This window comes from Malaya genurostris, chromosome 1, assembly GCF_030247185.1.
Source record: "Malaya genurostris strain Urasoe2022 chromosome 1, Malgen_1.1, whole genome shotgun sequence".
Classification (NCBI taxonomy): domain Eukaryota; kingdom Metazoa; phylum Arthropoda; class Insecta; order Diptera; family Culicidae; genus Malaya; species Malaya genurostris.
In genome coordinates this window covers 100,328,866-100,348,400 of record NC_080570.1, presented here as the reverse complement: position 1 = coordinate 100,348,400, position 19,535 = coordinate 100,328,866, and the positions used below count along the sequence as shown (strand labels likewise).

Sequence of the window (19,535 nt, the reverse complement as noted above, 5' to 3'; positions counted from 1 at the left end):
CATCACAGTAGCGGAAAAAGCGAATTGTTACCGAAATATGTATTCATCTTTTTTTTAACTTGTCGATTATTAATATGGGACTGATATGTAAGTATGGGCAGCACAGTAGCTATTGGAAAAAGTACACTTGTTTCTCACAAGAAGCGCTGTCAGTATTTCCGTACAGTGAAAAATCTAGGTTCACTTGATTTATGCTAAGGTCGAATGTGTTGCCTTAACTTTATTTGGCCATAGTTTATCTTCATCGCCTAATCTGTGTTGTAGTATACAGCCCACACTCACATATAAATCCCACATTTAATACCGGCATGTTGAAAAAATTTATTTGATTTTTATTTTTTGAACAACAATGTATTACATCTTGAGACTGCTGCTCAAAAAAGTAGTAATACACCACAAATATGTCAGTATTACTTCAATATAATTTTCCCTATATCGGGCTGACATGCGAATACTTTGCACATGGGCAGATAAGAGATTTTTTTTCACATTTTACTAAACAACCCAATTGATATTTCTAGTTCTGGAAATATATTGAATGTGGACTCTATTCGTTAAGCTGGCTCAAAATATGGTAAAGATCCATATGGGACAGACATACGAGTTTGGGCAGTATACAGTACTCACATGCGAACATGGGCCCGTTAGGAATCCAACTACACATGATCCCTAATCTACACGAATGTGATTGTAGTGTTTTGATGCATATGCCGATAAGTTTATTTTGAATTTATTTTCATTGGTGCGACGAAAAATTAAGTTTGAAAATTCCCATAAAAGGGTACTAGTTTATAGAAATGTTTTTCTTAGATATATCACCAGAGAGTACTAAATGAATATCTTTCAATATAGTTGTGTAAGAAAAACCATCGAAGATACTTACTGTGTTTCTTCTTCATCGGTAAAGGAGGCGGTTCTTCGCTAAAATGATTCATATGACGTGGTTCTATTAGACTTATGTGCTTACTCGACAGATTATTAAGCATCTGCTGTCGGCTGTGGTAACCAGTCTGATTTAGCGAGCAGTTACTAAATGAATCCTGCGAACTGTTGAAGGGTTTATACTATTTTAAGTGTTTAACTAAACATATGAATTCGATTTTACCTCTTATCCAGTTCTGTTTCGTCCACATTATCATACTGTGAAGGATGTCGCTCTCTTCTAATACTGTGCGAACGAGTTTTCACCGGTAAAGCTGGTGGTCTCTCGCTGTGTTCACCAAACACTTCATCATTTGCCTCTATGCTACCATATTGTATCACTTTAGACAAAGTTGCTTTCTGAACTCTGCTGCTACTAGTGAATTCTGTAGTTGTTGTCGAGGTCAACACAACATCCCCAACGTCTCCGCTAGCTTGTGTTACAATGGTGTTGATCTTTTGAAGTTGTTGCTGCTCCTCCTGTTGTTGCTGTTGATTTGTGATCATGGAAATTACCTTTCCAGAATTTAACCTATCTCCTAGTGATTCAGATTTATGCATTTGTGAATTGGTAGTAATACTGCTAGTGCTAGCAAATGCTGACGATTTGTGTGTGGAACTGCTCTGATGATCGCGACTTATTCGTAACGAGTACATGGATTCAAATCCAGATTCATTGGAATTACGATTATTAAGAGCAGTCATATCCGTGGCGATGGCACCTCCACCACCAAGTAACTGCATACCGGAGCAGTCTGATTCATCCCATACCTATTAAAAGTAGTTTATTATTAAAAGTTGGTATTTTTACAAGGTGACGATTTACCGTTGAGTTGTGTCCCCCGGTTTGCCCGAACATTTGAGAAGATTTGTCATGAGTAAGTGCTCGAAGTTCTTCCTCTTCGCGTGAATGGTTCAGAGCTGAGTCCAACGAACCAGCGCTGGCACTCAGCAGACTAGAATTATCTTCGGGTGAACGAAACCTCAGAGACATCCGATCGAGCCCACCACAACCCAAAAACGTAGATTCCGAGTTACAATCGGACGTTTCGTGGAATGAGAGGTTTTTCGAATGTTGGCTTTTCCGCTTCGGGGGCAGGGGTGGCGGATCCTGACCACGATCCGGTAGTGGAGGCTTCGGAGGAGGACTAGAATCGCGTAGAATACTTTCAGTACTGTGAGATGCTCGTACTGTTTTAAGCGAGGTTTGTTCCAAAATATCGCGTTCCCGTGGCGTTAGAGGTATGTCTGGAAGCGACGTTCGCTGCCCGGCAATGTCAACCACTGGTCGTTGTAGGGTGTTGGAAGAAATCGTGTTAATAACGTTAATCGAGCTGCCTGCAGCCTTGTCCGAAATTTTCTCATTAGCGAGATTGACCAGATTATTAACAGCGTTGTCGACCAGTTCGACTATTTCTTTTACATTTTCCTTGCTCAGCGAGGGACAGTTTTCGTCGTCGGCAGTCAGAAGAACTTCGTCGCAGAGTTTTAACAGGTTTCCAAGGGACATGTATACATGATTGGTGGCATTTATTAGCGCACTACTGTTTTCATTTAGTGTGTATGATTGCAAGGCTGTAAAAATAATAGCATATTAATTCATATCACTAAAAACTGTTATTCAAAATTTCTACACATTTAGCAGTGATCAAATTAGAACTTGTCAACAGAAATTATGTTCACCAAAGAAAAATAGAAAAATATCTCAAGTCATCATAGTATTTGTGAAAACAACAAAATAAATATTTCTGTTATCTTGACAAGTTTTAACTTATCTTGATAAGGAGGTGTACATCGTCAATGATAATCTTAATAAAAATCATTGGTTCAGGAGTAATATTGTAATAGGCGAGAAACTTATAACAAAGCGTATTGTTACATAAATTGTTACAAAATAAATAAATAAAAATAACCATCCCGTTACAATTACACTAAAACTATGCCAGCAGATGAAGTGTTCGAACTCACCAGTGTGAACGTTGGCAATCAATTCTAGCACCACGGTCCCGTTTCCGGGAAGCATCTCAAGCTTATTCTTCAGTATGACATCCTTAAAGTGAGTCAGTGCATTTTTGACTTGACGCACGTGATAGGCCAAATCCTGGATTGGCTTTCCTGTTGTAGTCTGCAAATCGTCGGTAGTGCCTTTCCCGCCATTACTTCGCTGGCCAACACCGGTGCTGCCGCTGCGAGGACTGTTCGGTGAATGTGATCTAGTTCGTTTAAGAATCGGAGATGGTATTGAATATTTTAGACGTTGATCAGAAGCTTTGTGAACGAATTTGAATATAGTATTCATTAAAGAAAACTTATTGCTAAAGTGACAAGTTTTCAAGACAACTAGACGATGACTAATACGTTCTCTTTTTAAAGGTATTGCAAATTGTTCAGTGGGTCTTGTTTATCTACCGTTTAGCAACGATTGAGGGACACTAGAAGCATTCATAGACGTAACTTATAGCAACTGATAAAGACTGTTTTATGACGGTACATGTTTACTAGTAGAGCTGTGTGAGACTTCAGTAATAATATAGTGACGAAGTAAGACGAATGAGTGTTGAGAATATTATTATCAGTAATGGACTGCAGAAGAGAAAACGGAAAACAGCAATCATTATCTCACGAGAACTGTATGAAACCGGACGTTTGTAATTCTAGTTTGAAAATACACTGCAGTCTTCTTTATGCGGAAGATACGAGTCGCATAACGTAAAGCCGTAAAACTTTCCACTCAACTTCGGAAAGAATTTAGTGTACCTATTTTTTTGAAATTGAAATTGTATAAATGATTGAAATTGTATAAATGCAACTCTCCACTAAAATTTAAGCGTTTTCTTTGTAATATTTAACAAACGCACCTTTGTCATACGAACAGTTTAGTGCTTTGTGGAAATTAAAGTTCAACTCCGAGCAAAATGACGAACTTTTTAACGAATTCAAATTCATTCAGAGATTTGGTACCTAAAAGTAAGAATCAAAATTTTTACTACAACCCTTAAAAACAAAGATATAAAGGTTTTAAATATACAAATGAAAAAAATGAATGAATTTCGATAACCTAATCAAAGATATTCGAAAATGTGAAAAATCTCTATATTCGGACTCACCATTCGTATCCGGAACGTAGCTCTCTTTTTTGTCCCGTGTTGTGAAACATAATGTTCCGGTACGGTATTTGACATCAATCGATAAGGTTGTCTTGAAAACATTTCTGCCAGTTCTAATTTCTTAGCCAAAGACTCCTAACAGAAACAATAATTTTTTGAGGAAATCGAAAAAAAACGATTTCTTGATCCACCCTAACATGGAAGTGGTCACCCAAATAACAAAATACAAAAATATCGGTCTAAAATATGTCGATGGAAAACGATTCTACCAAATATTACGATATTCCAAGTTATGTATATCGGTATCTCATGATAACGCAACATAAATTCAGCTTCAATTGTATTTCTCATATGACTGCTTTGCAGTTTATCTACTGAATAAAAATAATAACATAAAAAAATATTTTTTACTTGTTTTAATTTGTACGTACACTGATAAAAATATTTTGTGAATTTACATTTATTTTCATGCACATATTTGGAGTATGAAATTAAACATAATACACAATTTACAATTGTACGTGTTCTAACATAATTTAGGCTAACCGTTAATTGAAAGATACAGAAAAATACAGCACAATCAATGCAATCCAATCAATTTCGAATCAACTGATAATTCATTATTTCTTTCTGTGTATCTAAGTTTAATAGAAATTCATAATAACATGCATTCAAACATTTTTTTCGCTCGATACTTAGTTAAGGAGGTGTTCTCGTATCTGAAAATGGTGCCACAATTGAGGTAAATTCAGTTTCCGGCGCGTACTTTTGTTCAGTATAGGAATAGAGTCTCGTTCGAACCGTGTCCAACACCTGCTCGTACGGGTAACGAGACAGGTTTACAATTCTGGTGGTTAAATCATTTTGAAACGTCTGGATTATGTAAGTTGTAGGTTATGTAAATTCGAAATCGAACCTTTTACCCCTAGAACGCTCTCGTGACTTTTTCTATACGTAAACACTTTCGTTTATCTTTCCAGTTTCATTCCAAAACCTTTTTTCAATGAGCTTCTATAATAATAATTGAGTTTGATCAATTTTACTTTAAAATACTTAATTTTTGGTAGGTAAAACAAATTTCTAAACCACGTCATAATTCCCTTTTTACTTTCATAGTGCTGAGGTGTAAATCTATTCCAAAATCTATTCTAACGTTAACAATGATTACTTTGTACCAAATACTGTTCAATGATTTGTACATTTCTGGAATTGTTACAGTTTAACCCTTTCACGACCATAGGATGTCCAGGACGAAATATGTCAGTACAACACAATATTTCAGCTATTGTGAGTGTAAAGTAAGAAAACATCACCAGAAAAACATAGCAAGGTGCATAAATTTCCTATAATTTCAGAAATAAAAAAAACGAGGAGTTGGGTTTATTAAAACGTAATTTAAATTATTGCTTTGATTGCTTTTATTATCAGAATAGTAAAATAAATAATTAGTTACGGTGTTCTACGAAACAATTTCGTGTACTTGTTTAGCACAAGTGGACGTTGCACATGACACATTTATTATGTATTCTTCTTTCTATACGTCGTTTTGCACAAACTTTTTTAGTGCAATAAAGATTAACAGTCCTTTTTTTATTCGTTCAGAAACATATAGAAAAACCCTTCTTAATCCACCTAGTGGTGTGATAATGCCTTTCTCTTCTTTCATAACAGTCTCATGAAAATATGTTTCATACTTTTATTAAATAATTTTGGATACTAATTTTGACACCAATTAATTCAAAAAAATTTTTTTTTGAGATGACACTAAATTTCGATGTTTTATGCAGTTTTAAGAGTTTTGACATCAAAAAAAATTTTCGATTTTGGAAATTTCATGTACTCCCCCCTATGGTGCTTTTTCAAGATCGAAAATTGTCAAACCTTTACCACCGGGCAGCACCCCTTAAGCATGTCCGATTTAGGTCAAATTTTGCATGAAGGCTTTTTTCGAGGTGCTTAAACTTTTGAGCACTAGATCTTAACGAAAAGAGAGGTGATCCCAAAATTTTGGCACCCTTATATATATAAGAGCGGTAAAAATCAACGTGTTTTGTCGATTACGTCACTTATACAATCATATATCTGGAACCAAAAGTCACAACCATTTGATCTTCGAACTTGATCAATGGCACGACAGTAGCTTTCAAACGAGCCCAAGTTCGTTAAAATCGGATCAGCCATCTCTGAGAAAATTGAGCGCGTTCAAATACAACGCTTTTTGTCGGTTACGTCACTTATACAATCATATCTCCGGAACCAAAAGTCACAGCCATTCTATCTTCTAAATTGATCAATGATCCGATAGTAGCTTTCAAACGAGCCCAAGTTTGTTCAAATGGGTTCAGTCATCTCTGATAAAATTGAGCGCGTTCAAATACAACGCTTTTTGTCGGTTACGGCACTTATACAATCATATCTCCGGAACCAATAGTCACAGTCATTTGATCTTCGAACTTGATCAATGGCCCGACAGTAGCTTTCAAACGAGCCCAAGTTTGTTCAAATCGGTTCAGATATCTCTGAGAAAATTGAGCGCGTTCAAATATCTTCGAAAAGTGCACACACATACACACACACATACATACACACACACAGACATTTTCCGATCTCGACGAACTGAGTCGAATGGTATATAACACTATTGGTCTCCGAGGCTCCGTTCGAAAGTCGGTTTTTCCAGCAATTCTAATACCTTTCTATAGAGAAAGGCAAAAAGCCTTCTTAGTCCACTTAGTGAAATTTTCATATATCTTGAAAAATCACCATAGGGGGGAGTACATGAAATTTTCGAAATCGAAAAAAAAATTTTTGATGCCAAAAGGCTTAGAATTGCATGAAACGTCGAGATTTTGTGTCATATCGAAAAAAAAATTTTTTTTTAAAATATCGACTTTTTGGGACTTAGAAAAAATACAAAAAATTTTTTAAGTCCCAGAAAGTTGATTTTTTCAAAAAAAATTTTTTTTGAGATGACACTAAATTTCGATGTTTTATGCAGTTTTAAGAGTTTTGGCATCAAAAAAAATTTTCGATTTTGGAAATTTCGTGTACTCCCCCCTATGGTGCTTTTTCAAGATCGAAAATTGTCAAACCTTTACCACCGGGCAGCACCCCTTAAGCATGTCCGATTTAGGTCAAATTTTGCATGAAGGCTTTTTTCGAGGTGCTTAAACTTTTGAGCACTAGAACTTAACGAAAATAGAGGTGATCCCAAAATTTTAGCACCTTTATATATATAAGAGCGGTAAAAATCAACGTGTTTTGTCGGTTACGTCACTTATACCATCATATATCTGGAACCAAAAGTCACAACCATTTGATCTTTGAACCTGATCAATGGCCCGACAGTAGTTTTCAAACGAGCCCAAGTTTGTTAAAATCGGTTTAGCCATCTCTGAGAAAATTGAGCGCGTTCAAATACAACGCTTTTTGTCGGTTACATCACTTATACAATCATATCTCCGGAACCAAAAGTCACAGCCATTTGATCTTCGAACTTGATCAATGGTCCGATAGTAGCTTTCAAACGAGCCCAAGTTTGTTAAAATCGGTTTAGCCATCTCTGAGAAAATTGAGCGCGTTCAAATACAACGCTTTTTGTCGGTTACGTCACTTATACAATCATATCTCCGGAACCAAAAGTCACAGCCATTTGATCTTCGAACTTGATCAATGGCCCGACAGTAGTTTTCAAACGAGCCCAAGTTTGTTCAAATCGGTTCAGCCATCTCTGAGAAAATTGAGCGCGTTCAAATATCTTCCAAAAGTGCACACACATACACACACACACACACACACACACACACACACACACACACACACACACACACACAGACATTTTCCGATCTCGTCGAGCTGAGTCGAATGGTATATAACACTATGGGTCTCCGAGGCTCCGTTCGAAAGTCGGTTTTTCCAGCAATTCTAATACCTTTCTATAGAGAAAGGCAAAAAGCCTTCTTGTCCACTTAGTGAAATTTTCATATATCTTGAAAAATCACCATAGGGGGGAGTACATGAAATTTTCGAAATCGAAAAAAAAATTTTTGATGCCAAAAGGCTTAGAATTGCATGAAACGTCGAGATTTTGTGTCATATCGAAAAAAAAATTTTTTTTTAAAATATCGACTTTTTGGGACTTAGAAAAAATACAAAAATTTTTTTAAGTCCCAGAAAGTTGATTTTTTCAAAAAAAATTTTTTTTGAGATGACACTAAATTTCGATGTTTTATGCAGTTTTAAGAGTTTTGGCATCAAAAAAAATTTTCGATTTTGGAAATTTCGTGTACTCCCCCCTATGGTGCTTTTTCAAGATCGAAAATTGTCAAACCTTTACCACCGGGCAGCACCCCTTAAGCATGTCCGATTTAGGTCAAATTTTGCATGAAGGCTTTTTTCGAGGTGCTTAAACTTTTGAGCACTAGAACTTAACGAAAATAGAGGTGATCCCAAAATTTTAGCACCTTTATATATATAAGAGCGGTAAAAATCAACGTGTTTTGTCGGTTACGTCACTTATACCATCATATATCTGGAACCAAAAGTCACAACCATTTGATCTTTGAACCTGATCAATGGCCCGACAGTAGTTTTCAAACGAGCCCAAGTTTGTTAAAATCGGTTTAGCCATCTCTGAGAAAATTGAGCGCGTTCAAATACAACGCTTTTTGTCGGTTACATCACTTATACAATCATATCTCCGGAACCAAAAGTCACAGCCATTTGATCTTCGAACTTGATCAATGGTCCGATAGTAGCTTTCAAACGAGCCCAAGTTTGTTAAAATCGGTTTAGCCATCTCTGAGAAAATTGAGCGCGTTCAAATACAACGCTTTTTGTCGGTTACGTCACTTATACAATCATATCTCCGGAACCAAAAGTCACAGCCATTTGATCTTCGAACTTGATCAATGGCCCGACAGTAGTTTTCAAACGAGCCCAAGTTTGTTCAAATCGGTTCAGCCATCTCTGAGAAAATTGAGCGCGTTCAAATATCTTCCAAAAGTGCACACACATACACACACACACACACACACACACACACACACACACACACACACACACACACACAGACATTTTCCGATCTCGTCGAGCTGAGTCGAATGGTATATAACACTATGGGTCTCCGAGGCTCCGTTCGAAAGTCGGTTTTTCCAGCAATTCTAATACCTTTCTATAGAGAAAGGCAAAAAGCCTTCTTAGTCCACTTAGTGAAATTTTCATATATCTTGAAAAATCACCATAGGGGGGAGTACATGAAATTTTCGAAATCGAAAAAAAAATTTTTGATGCCAAAAGGCTTAGAATTGCATGAAACGTCGAGATTTTGTGTCATATCGAAAAAAAAATTTTTTTTTAAAATATCGACTTTTTGGGACTTAGAAAAAATACAAAAATTTTTTTAAGTCCCTGAAAGTTGATTTTTTCAAAAAAAATTTTTTTTGAGATGACACTAAATTTCGATGTTTTATGCAGTTTTAAGAGTTTTGGCATCAAAAAAAATTTTCGATTTTGGAAATTTCGTGTACTCCCCCCTATGGTGCTTTTTCAAGATCGAAAATTGTCAAACCTTTACCACCGGGCAGCACCCCTTAAGCATGTCCGATTTAGGTCAAATTTTGCATGAAGGCTTTTTTCGAGGTGCTTAAACTTTTGAGCACTAGAACTTAACGAAAATAGAGGTGATCCCAAAATTTTAGCACCTTTATATATATAAGAGCGGTAAAAATCAACGTGTTTTGTCGGTTACGTCACTTATACCATCATATATCTGGAACCAAAAATCACAACCATTTGATCTTTGAACCTGATCAATGGCCCGACAGTAGTTTTCAAACGAGCCCAAGTTTGTTAAAATCGGTTTAGCCATCTCTGAGAAAATTGAGCGCGTTCAAATACAACGCTTTTTGTCGGTTACATCACTTATACAATCATATCTCCGGAACCAAAAGTCACAGCCATTTGATCTTCGAACTTGATCAATGGTCCGATAGTAGCTTTCAAACGAGCCCAAGTTTGTTAAAATCGGTTTAGCCATCTCTGAGAAAATCGGTTTTTCCAGCAATTCTAATACCTTTCTATAGAGAAAGGCAAAACCCTTCTTAGTCCACTTAGTGGAATTTTCATATATCTTTAAAAATCACCATAGGGGGGAGTACATGAAATTTTCGAAATCGAAAAAAAATTTTTGATGCCAAAAGGCTTAGAATTGCATGAAACGTCGAGATTTAGTGTTATCTCGAAAAAAATTTTTTTTGAAAAAATCGACTTTTTGGGACTTAGAAAAAATATGAAAATACAACGCTTTTTGTCGGTTACGTCACTTATACAATCATATCTCCGGAACCAAAAGTCACAGCCATTTGATCTTCGAACTTGATCAATGGCTCGCCAGTAGCTTTCAAACGAGTCCAAGTTTGTTCAAATCGGTTCAGCCATCTCTGAGAAAATTGAGCGCGTTCAAATACAACGCTTTTTGTCGGTTACGTCACTTATACAATCATATCTCCGGAACCAAAAGTCACAGCCATTTGATCTTCGAACTTGATCAATGGCCCGCCAGTAGCTTTCAAACGAGTCCAAGTTTGTTCAAATCGGTTCAGCCATCTCTGAGAAAATTGAGCGCGTTCAAATACAACGCTTTTTGTCGGTTACGTCACTTATACAATCATATCTCCGGAACCAAAAGTCACAGCCATTTTATCTTCGAACTTGATCAATGCCCCGATAGTAGCTTTCAAACGAGCCCAAGTTTGTTAAAATCGGTTGAGCCATCTCTGAGAAAATTGAGCGCGTTCAAATACAACGCTTTTTGTCGGTTACGTCACTTATACAATCATATCTCCGGAACCAAAAGTCACAGCCATTTTATCTTCGAACTTGATCAATGCCCCGATAGTAGCTTTCAAACGAGCCCAAGTTTGTTAAAATCGGTTGAGCCATCTCTGAGAAAATTGAGCGCGTTCAAATATCTTCGAAAAGTGCACACACATACACACACACACACACACACATACACACACACATACACACACATACACACACACACAGACATTTTCCGATCTCGTCGAGCTGAGTCGAATGGTATATAACACTATGGGTCTCCGAGGCTCCGTTCGAAAGTCGGTTTTTCCAGCAATTCTAATACCTTTCTATAGAGAAAGGCAAAAATTTACATCGATTTAATAATAATTGAAGAATCGATAACGAATTTTATACACGGGAAAATATTTCCCCATAAGCGTTAAGAGGTTAATTATCCGAAGAATTAACAATTCTTGTCATGCTGGTCACTCCAACAAGTTAATGTGTAGGGGACGGGTGTGGCATGATGGGTTTTTTCTTCTCTTAATAAACGCTAGAGGGATTTTTAATTACTTTGTTTGACCAAGAAGTTATTGATGTCTTCATATTGATGAGCAGTTCAAGACTGTCATCGATGATGGGAACATTGAATTTTATTCGAGCTTTTGACTTATCGCCATAGGTACATGAACAATCAGTTCATTACTGATGTTGAACTCATGGAAGGTGAGGGATTACTTCAAGCACAATCCGAATCTGGCGATTCTTCGGAACATCGCCCAAAAGGCCAATTCTTTCGTCTTGAAAGAAAAGAAGTCGGACTTCACGCCTTCAAAGTAAGGAAGATGCCTAACCGAGCCTATAAATAGAATAAGGTGGCCAAATTCCGCGCCAGGGAACTGTACCGCGAGTGAACGACGACGGGACTATCAACGGGCAAGTATATACAGAAATCTAGAAATCTGCTACCAAATAAATCATATTAACAAGATATCCAGCTCTCACATTTCCCGAACAAATCACTGGAAACATCCTTCTTTGCGAGCATGGCGCCCTCAGGCGAGTCCCCATCGAATCTTGTACGTAGAAGAAGGGAAGAGAAATGTCAAAATAGCAGCACTGCGCACTCATGCAATTGACAATTGGTATGATGAATGTGGTGCCGTGCGATGGCGTTGCTGAGCTGAAGATTGATTTTGCTCCAATCTGACAGGGTCTGCTGATACCCTTCCTCCGGTCTCACGAAGGTGAAACTCTGTTTTAACCGGATCTGGCATCGTGGGTAAGACGATATCTTTTAGTATCATTTAGCGAAGCGTAACAGATCGGGATCAGCCGGACTGAAAGTGTTCGGATGCACCATACATGTCATTTACTCCTCGAGTGACTATGAAATAATATCTGGTAAGGAAATACCAGAGATTCAAGATTCACAGTTATTATTTACTAAAAGTGAAAAACGTTATAAACTAAATGTATTAAAAAAATGTTGTTTGCTATCGCGGAACGAACGGGGTTTTCGAAGACTGTTATTATTGAAGTTAACTCCTACAATAGGAACATGTGAATATGGTTTATGGAAACTGGTTGATTCATATTGGACACATATTTATAATTCCAGCAATTTCTCACGATCAGTACAGCAAAAACAAAAAATCCTTTAACGCTGTAAACATAAACTAAACATATGAAACAAACCGTTTTGCCGCTCTCTACACTAATGCATTATTTAAAAATCATTATACTCTAACTAAACTGTCAAAAATTACTATCGGAAATCTTACCTTGTCATCGTATTGGTGGGCGTGCGGATCTGCGAGATTTTCTCCAGGAAGTCGTCTTTAAAGGAACGTGCTCTGCGAGCCAGTTTATTACCTCGAATGCTACCTTTGTGCCCAGAGGATCCCGGCGCACCGGGTGTTACTGTCTTATCGTAACCGTTCTCTGTTGCTCTGCTACTACTGTCCGCGGCTGCAGGCGAATTGGTGGCATTCGCCACTGGTGTACTGCTGTCAATTAGACAGACTCCAGCACCAGTTGCGTTATTGTTGACAGTAGTACCACCGCTGTTCCGTGGAGTTGCTCCACCCGTTTCTGATGAGATGAGTGTTGTCTGGGATGAGGTGGTCGGTCCGTTATCATAATCTGTAAAATATTTGAAAACGTTTAAGAACGTTAGCTGAATCACATTTTTGTTATGGTATTGCATTTTTGTTACAACTTGTCATCCTAATATTGCAAAACAAAACTATTTTTTTCTTCGATACTCTTGGGAAATTGACTTTTTCCTGGTCAGCTTCCACCCTGAATATTAGATCTACAAACGCTTTCAAACGAGCAGTTTTTTATGCACGGAGAAAAATCCATTCCCGGTACCATGATTAAAAACTCATGAAATCATGAAACATATCATCCCATGAAATCATGCCAGTTATTCATGATTTCGTGAGGTGATATTTCTTGATTTTATGATTTTTTAATCAAGGATATTTTAATTCAAAGTTTTGAAGTTGTGTGGTTTCCTTCGAGGGTGTTTTTGGTGTCAAAAGTCCTAGAACTAAAGTATATTAAAACACAAGGCGAAATTTTTTGTTGATGCCAGATGTCTTAGCAATGCACGAAACCTTAAAATTTGATATAATCTCAAAAATATTTTTGAGTTCCACAGTCGACTTTTTTTTTAGATAACACCATATCTTCATGATTTCTGCATTTCTAATACATCTAGCTTACAAAAAAATCGATTTCGGGTTTTTATGCCGATTTCGAAGTGATGCAGTTTTTTATGTTTTTAAGTTCCGGAGTTATACGTTTTTATGCGAACTACCAAAGTTAGGCGGCATTTTAGGTGGTGATAAAAAAAACTTCAATGTATATATTTAAAAAAAAAAAACAAATATATTGAACAAATAATTTTTTTGTTAAAATAAAATACTGCCCGCACATACAGCAACGATGATCTCTCGTCATTGATCTTCTACATCTCGTGGTGCTCGTGCTTTCAGATATATTCAGTTTCTTACAAAACATTACAATCAGTGCGTCCAGTGGGAAGCATATACAAAAACATAAAGTAAATGGGAAATATCTGACCGTTCATGAACAAATATAGAACACTAAATTCGAGATCAGCGTTACAGTGAAGGGAATGTTCCACGTGCTAACTATACATCGAATACCTCTGCAACAACACGAGAGGAAAATTTGCTCTGCGGAATAAATAGATCTATGAGATGAAAAATCGATAAAGTATGGAATAATTTAATCGAGAGAAAAATCGTGAAGGAATGCACAGATTGAGGCGATAAATTGTTTGTCGCCGATGATTCACTACTAAGCCATTAATCGATTGCAACAATTAGGAACAAAATTTATCTGATTGAACCATATCGGTGTAGTAGGTAAGTGTGGATTTAACAATCTAGTTTAGACTCCAAATTCAAAACACGAACTATATTTAGATTTGAAACTTCAATTACAATTTCGACAAATTTCAATGCTGATTAATAGTGAACAAAACATCTCAAGACAGGTGCAACATGCTACCCAAAACACCATCGTTCCGGGTACCAAGTAAAAAAACTCTTTTGAAATCAGTACCACACATTTGTCGAACTAGATATGTGTTAAAGAACGCTAGTTTACGCAAACTGTATGCTTACCATTAAAATTACATATGCTTATAATAATTTTTTTTCTGCTTTCGTGTTTTTGCCTTTCTCTATAGAAAGGTATTAGAATTGCTGGAAAAACCGACTTTCGAACGGAGCCTCGGAGACCCATAGTGTTATATACCATTCGACTCAGTTCGACGAGATCGGAAAATGTCTGTGTGTATGTGTGTGTGTGTGTGTATGTGTGTGTGCACTTTTAGAAGATATTTGAACGCGCTCAATTTTCTCAGAGATGGCTGAACCGATTTTAACAAACTTGGGCTCGTTTGAAAGCTACTGTCGGGCCATTGATCAAGTTCGAAGATCAAATGGCTGTGACTTTTGGTTTCGGAGATATGATTGTATAAGTGACGTAACCGACAAAAAGCGTTGTATTTGAACGCGCTCAATTTTCTCAGAGATAACTGAACCGATTTTAACAAACTTGGGCTCGTTTGAAAGCTACTGTCGGGCCATTGATCAAGTTCGAAGATCAAATGGTTGTGACTTTTGGTTCCAGATATATGATGGTATAAGTGACGTAACCGACAAAACACATTGATTTTTACCGCTCTTATATATATATATATGGGTGCCAAAATTTTAGGATCACCTCTATTTTCGTTAAGTTCTAGTGCTCAAAAGTTTAAGCACCTCGAAAAAAGCCTTCATGCAAAATTTGACCTAAATCGGACATGCGTAATGGGTGCTGCCCGGTGGTAAAGGTTTGACAATTTTCGACCATGAAAAAGCACCATAGGGGGGAGTACATGAAATTTCCAAAATCGAAATTTTTTTGATGCCGAAACTCTTAAAACTGCATGAAACATCGAAATTTAGTGTTATCCCGAAAAAAAATTTTTTTTGAAAAAATCAACTTTCTGGGACTTAGAAAAATTTTCATATTTTTTCTAAGTCCCAAAAAGTCGACTTTTTCAAAAAAAATTTTTTTCGAGATGACACTAAATCTCGACGTTTCATGCAATTCTAAGCCTTTTGGCATCAAAAATTTTTTTTCGATTTCGAAAATTTCATGTACTCCCCCCTATGGTGATTTTTCAAGATATATGAAAATTCCACTAAGTGGACTAAGAAGGGTTTTGCCTTTCTCTATAGAAAGGTATTAGAATTGCTGGAAAAACCGACTTTCGAACGGAGCCTCGGAGACCCATAGTGTTATATACCATTCGACTCAGTTCGACGAGATCGGAAAATGTCTGTGTGTATGTGTGTGTGTGCACTTTTAGAAGATATTTGAACGCGCTCAATTTTCTCAGAGATGGCTAAACCGATTTTAACAAACTTGGGCTCGTTTGAAAGCTACTGTCGGGCCATTGATCAAGTTCGAAGATCAAATGGCTGTGACTTTTGGTTTCGGAGATATGATTGTATAAGTGACGTAACCGACAAAAGGCGTTGAATTTGAACGCGCTCAATTTTCTCAGAGATGGCTGAACCGATTTTAACAAACTTGGGCTCGTTTGAAAGGTACTATCGGGAGATTGATCAAGTTCGAAGATCAAATGGCTGTGACTTTTGGTTCCGGAGATATGATTGTATAAGTGACGTAACCGACAAAAAGCGTTGTATTTGAACGCGCTCAATTTTCTCAGAGATAACTGAACCGATTTTAACAAACTTGGGCTCGTTTGAAAGCTACTGTCGGGCCATTGATAAAGTTCGAAGACCAAATGGCTGTGACTTTTGGTTCCGGAGATATGATGGTATAAGTGACCTAACCGACAAAACACGTTGATTTTTACCGCTCTTATATATATATAAGGGTGCCAAAATTTTAGGATCACCTCTATTTTCGTTAAGTTCTAGTGCTCAAAAGTTTAAGCACCTCGAAAAAAGCCTTCATGCAAAATTTGACCTAAATCGGACATGCGTAAGGGGTGCTGCCCGGTGGTAAAGGTTTGACAATTTTCGACCTTGAAAAAGCACCATAGGGGGGAGTACATGAAATTTCCAAAATCGAAATTTTTTTTGATGCCGAAACTCTTAAAACTGCATGAAACATCGAAATTTAGTGTTATCCCGAAAAAAATTTTTTTTGAAAAAATCAACTTTCTGGGACTTAGAAAAATTTTCATATATTTTCTAAGTCCCAAAAAGTCGACTTTTTCAAAAAAATTTTTTTTCGAGATGACACTAAATCTCGACGTTTCATGCAATTCTAAGCCTTTTGGCATCAAAAATTTTTTTTCGATTTCGAAAATTTCATGTACTTCCCCCTATGGTGATTTTTCAAGATATATGAAAATTCCACTAAGTGGACTAAGAAGGCTTTTTTTATTTTAGATTAGCATCACTGATTACAAATAGGCAACGCAAATGTCAAGCACTAGTTTGGAAAAATGATGCTGACTGTGTGACATAAACACTGAAGCATGCGTTTGTGAACTACTCGAATCAATCTGAATCAATTGGTCAAAATTAGTATCCGAAATTTTTTAATAAAAGTATGAAATATATTTTCATGAGACTGTTATGAAAGAAGAGAAAGGCATTATCACACCACTAGGTGGATTAAGAAGGGTTTTTTTGTAAGTGTTGCAGCAGCATTATTCAAAATACAACACACTATGGGGGCGATCCAAATTAAAAGTGAAAATTTGAAGCTTCTGTTTCAAATTTTGAGAGTGTTGTGTAGTGCGATCAAAACAGTACTATATTTCAATTTCAACATCACGACTGCGATTTTAGGAAGAACAATTACTTGGACAGTGCTCTGATGCTATTGACACAATCCTTATAAGTTGAAACTTCAGCATACAATGCCATTTTTCCAATGAAAATAAAAAATAGTTTTTCCATTTGACTAAGACTATTTCACTATTTTTAATTCCATAACGGTACCGTGATACACCTCACGGTAACATTTTTTTCGTGTCACAATCAGTACATGGATGCTTTCGAACTGTATGTAGTCGGTATTTATAGAATAACGAGTTTGCGTTTCTTTAATAAAAAAAACACTTCCAGTGATCGGAACCTAAAACAAACATGTTGCTCTGGATTTTGAAGAATCATTTATCAACAAGTTTTATTGAGTTGAACCTTCGTTATAGATCCACAGTTCGCTTTCGTATGTTGGTTTCATAATCAAACATGTTATGAGTTGCTTCATGAATATAAAACGATATGGATAAAAAAGTAAATATTTATATTTGCTTCGTCGATGCCAACAAAGTGTAGGTCGATTTTTTCATTTAGGGGTTAGCCAAATTTTGTGCTAGGGCACATAACCGTTTTCATTATTTTTACGTTTCGTCTTTGACTCATCAGTGCAGAGCAGTTCAAATTGAACTGCTTAGTGCTAAACTCGGCAGTTCAATTTGAACCGCTAAGCAGACGTAAAGTTTCTGCTACTTACAGAACACTTTTTGTTTTGCAACGAAGTGCAATGTCTTTTCTGACGTGCCGAACGAAAACGTGTTTTCGACTATTTCTGGCCGATGCAGGTATGGTCATTTAGGGGTTAGCCAAATTTTGTGCTAGGGCACATAACCGTTTTCATTATTTTTACGTTTCGTCTTTGACTCATCAGTGCAGAGCAGTTCAAATTGAACTGCTTAGTGCTAAACTCGGCAGTTCAATTTGAACCGCTAAGCAGACGTAAAGTTTCTGCTACTTACAGAACACTTTTTGTTTTGCAACGAAGTGCAATGTCTTTCAAATTGAACTGCCGAGTTTAGCACTAAGCAGTTCAATTTGAACTGCTCTGCACTGATGAGTCAAAGACGAAACGTAAAAATAATGAAAACGGTTATGTGCCCTAGCACAAAATTTGGCTAACCCCTAAATGACCATACCTGCATCGGCCAGAAATAGTCGAAAACACGTTTTCGTTCGGCACGTCAGAAAAGACATTGCACTTCGTTGCAAAACAAAAAGTGTTCTGTAAGTAGCAGAAACTTTACGTCTGCTTAGCGGTTCAAATTGAACTGCCGAGTTTAGCACTAAGCAGTTCAATTTGAACTGCTCTGCACTGATGAGTCAAAGACGAAACGTAAAAATAATGAAAACGGTTATGTGCCCTAGCACAAAATTTGGCTAACCCCTAAATGACCATACCTGCATCGGCCAGAAATAGTCGAAAACACGTTTTCGTTCGGCACGTCAGAAAAGACATTGCACTTCGTTGCAAAACAAAAAGTGTTCTGTAAGTAGCAGAAACTTTACGTCTGCTTAGCGGTTCAAATTGAACTGCCGAGTTTAGCACTAAGCAGTTCAATTTGAACTGCTCTGCACTGATGAGTCAAAGACGAAACGTAAAAATAAAGATTTTTTCATGTTTATTGAAATGTGTTTTGGACATTGGGATCACTCATATATGTGCTATGCTGAAGGATTGCCATTTTCTTGCTAGAAACATCCAGCCGAAGAGTTTGAACAAGTTTAAAAGTTGTACTCATATTTATCAACTATTTTGTGCATTACACAACATAATAAGATATGCAGATCGATTAACAAACTATTCACAAAAGAAAAAAATGCTTATCCATCATGTTATATAATCCGACGAACAATTGTTCTGCAATTTTTATGAAGTTTTAAACGTTACGGAGTTATCCAAAAACTGCACATCATTTTATTTTCATGTCTCGTTCAATGCAGTCAACATTTTTTTTCAAACATTAATTTTACTCATCAATTTTGATATACAATTGTTCCATCGACGTTCCAATATTTCCACATAGCTTTCATTCCTTTTAAGCCTCAAAACACGCTTCAATCTCAGCGTTGAGATCATCATTCGATGCAAATCTCTTTCCAGCCAAATCTTAGAACATAAAATAGTCGCTGGGAGCTGAGTCTGACAAATATGGTGGATGTAGTAGCGATTCAAATTTCAATTCATGCAACTTAGCCTTCATACAGATGAGTTGTTTCTGATCAGGTATGACAAAACGCGGTACCCACTTTGCAAACATTTTTCTTTCATATTCAAGTGTTCAAACAAAATTGTGAATACATTTCCTTCTGCTATATTTACGAAGTAAGGCTATATCCTGCAACTTCACTTTTCTATTTTCCATAACGA

General features: G+C 36.8%; 1 protein-coding gene across 8 annotated transcripts in view; it reads right to left on the bottom strand.

Moving 5' to 3' along the window:
* The window catches only part of LOC131425233 (guanine nucleotide-releasing factor 2), a 90,996-nt gene that overhangs the window by 24,879 nt on the left and 46,582 nt on the right, over positions 1 to 19,535 (bottom strand). For all 8 annotated transcript variants that reach the window (XM_058586954.1, XM_058586949.1, XM_058586947.1 and 5 more), the window contains 5 exons: positions 12,617 to 12,977; positions 2,890 to 3,134; positions 1,748 to 2,496; positions 1,106 to 1,692; positions 884 to 1,047 (listed from right to left, as the gene is read on the bottom strand). In XM_058586954.1, coding sequence (XP_058442937.1) covers positions 884 to 1,047; positions 1,106 to 1,692; positions 1,748 to 2,496; positions 2,890 to 3,134; positions 12,617 to 12,977 — 2,106 coding nt within the window. The remainder of the gene's footprint in view (positions 1 to 883; positions 1,048 to 1,105; positions 1,693 to 1,747; positions 2,497 to 2,889; positions 3,135 to 12,616; positions 12,978 to 19,535) is intronic.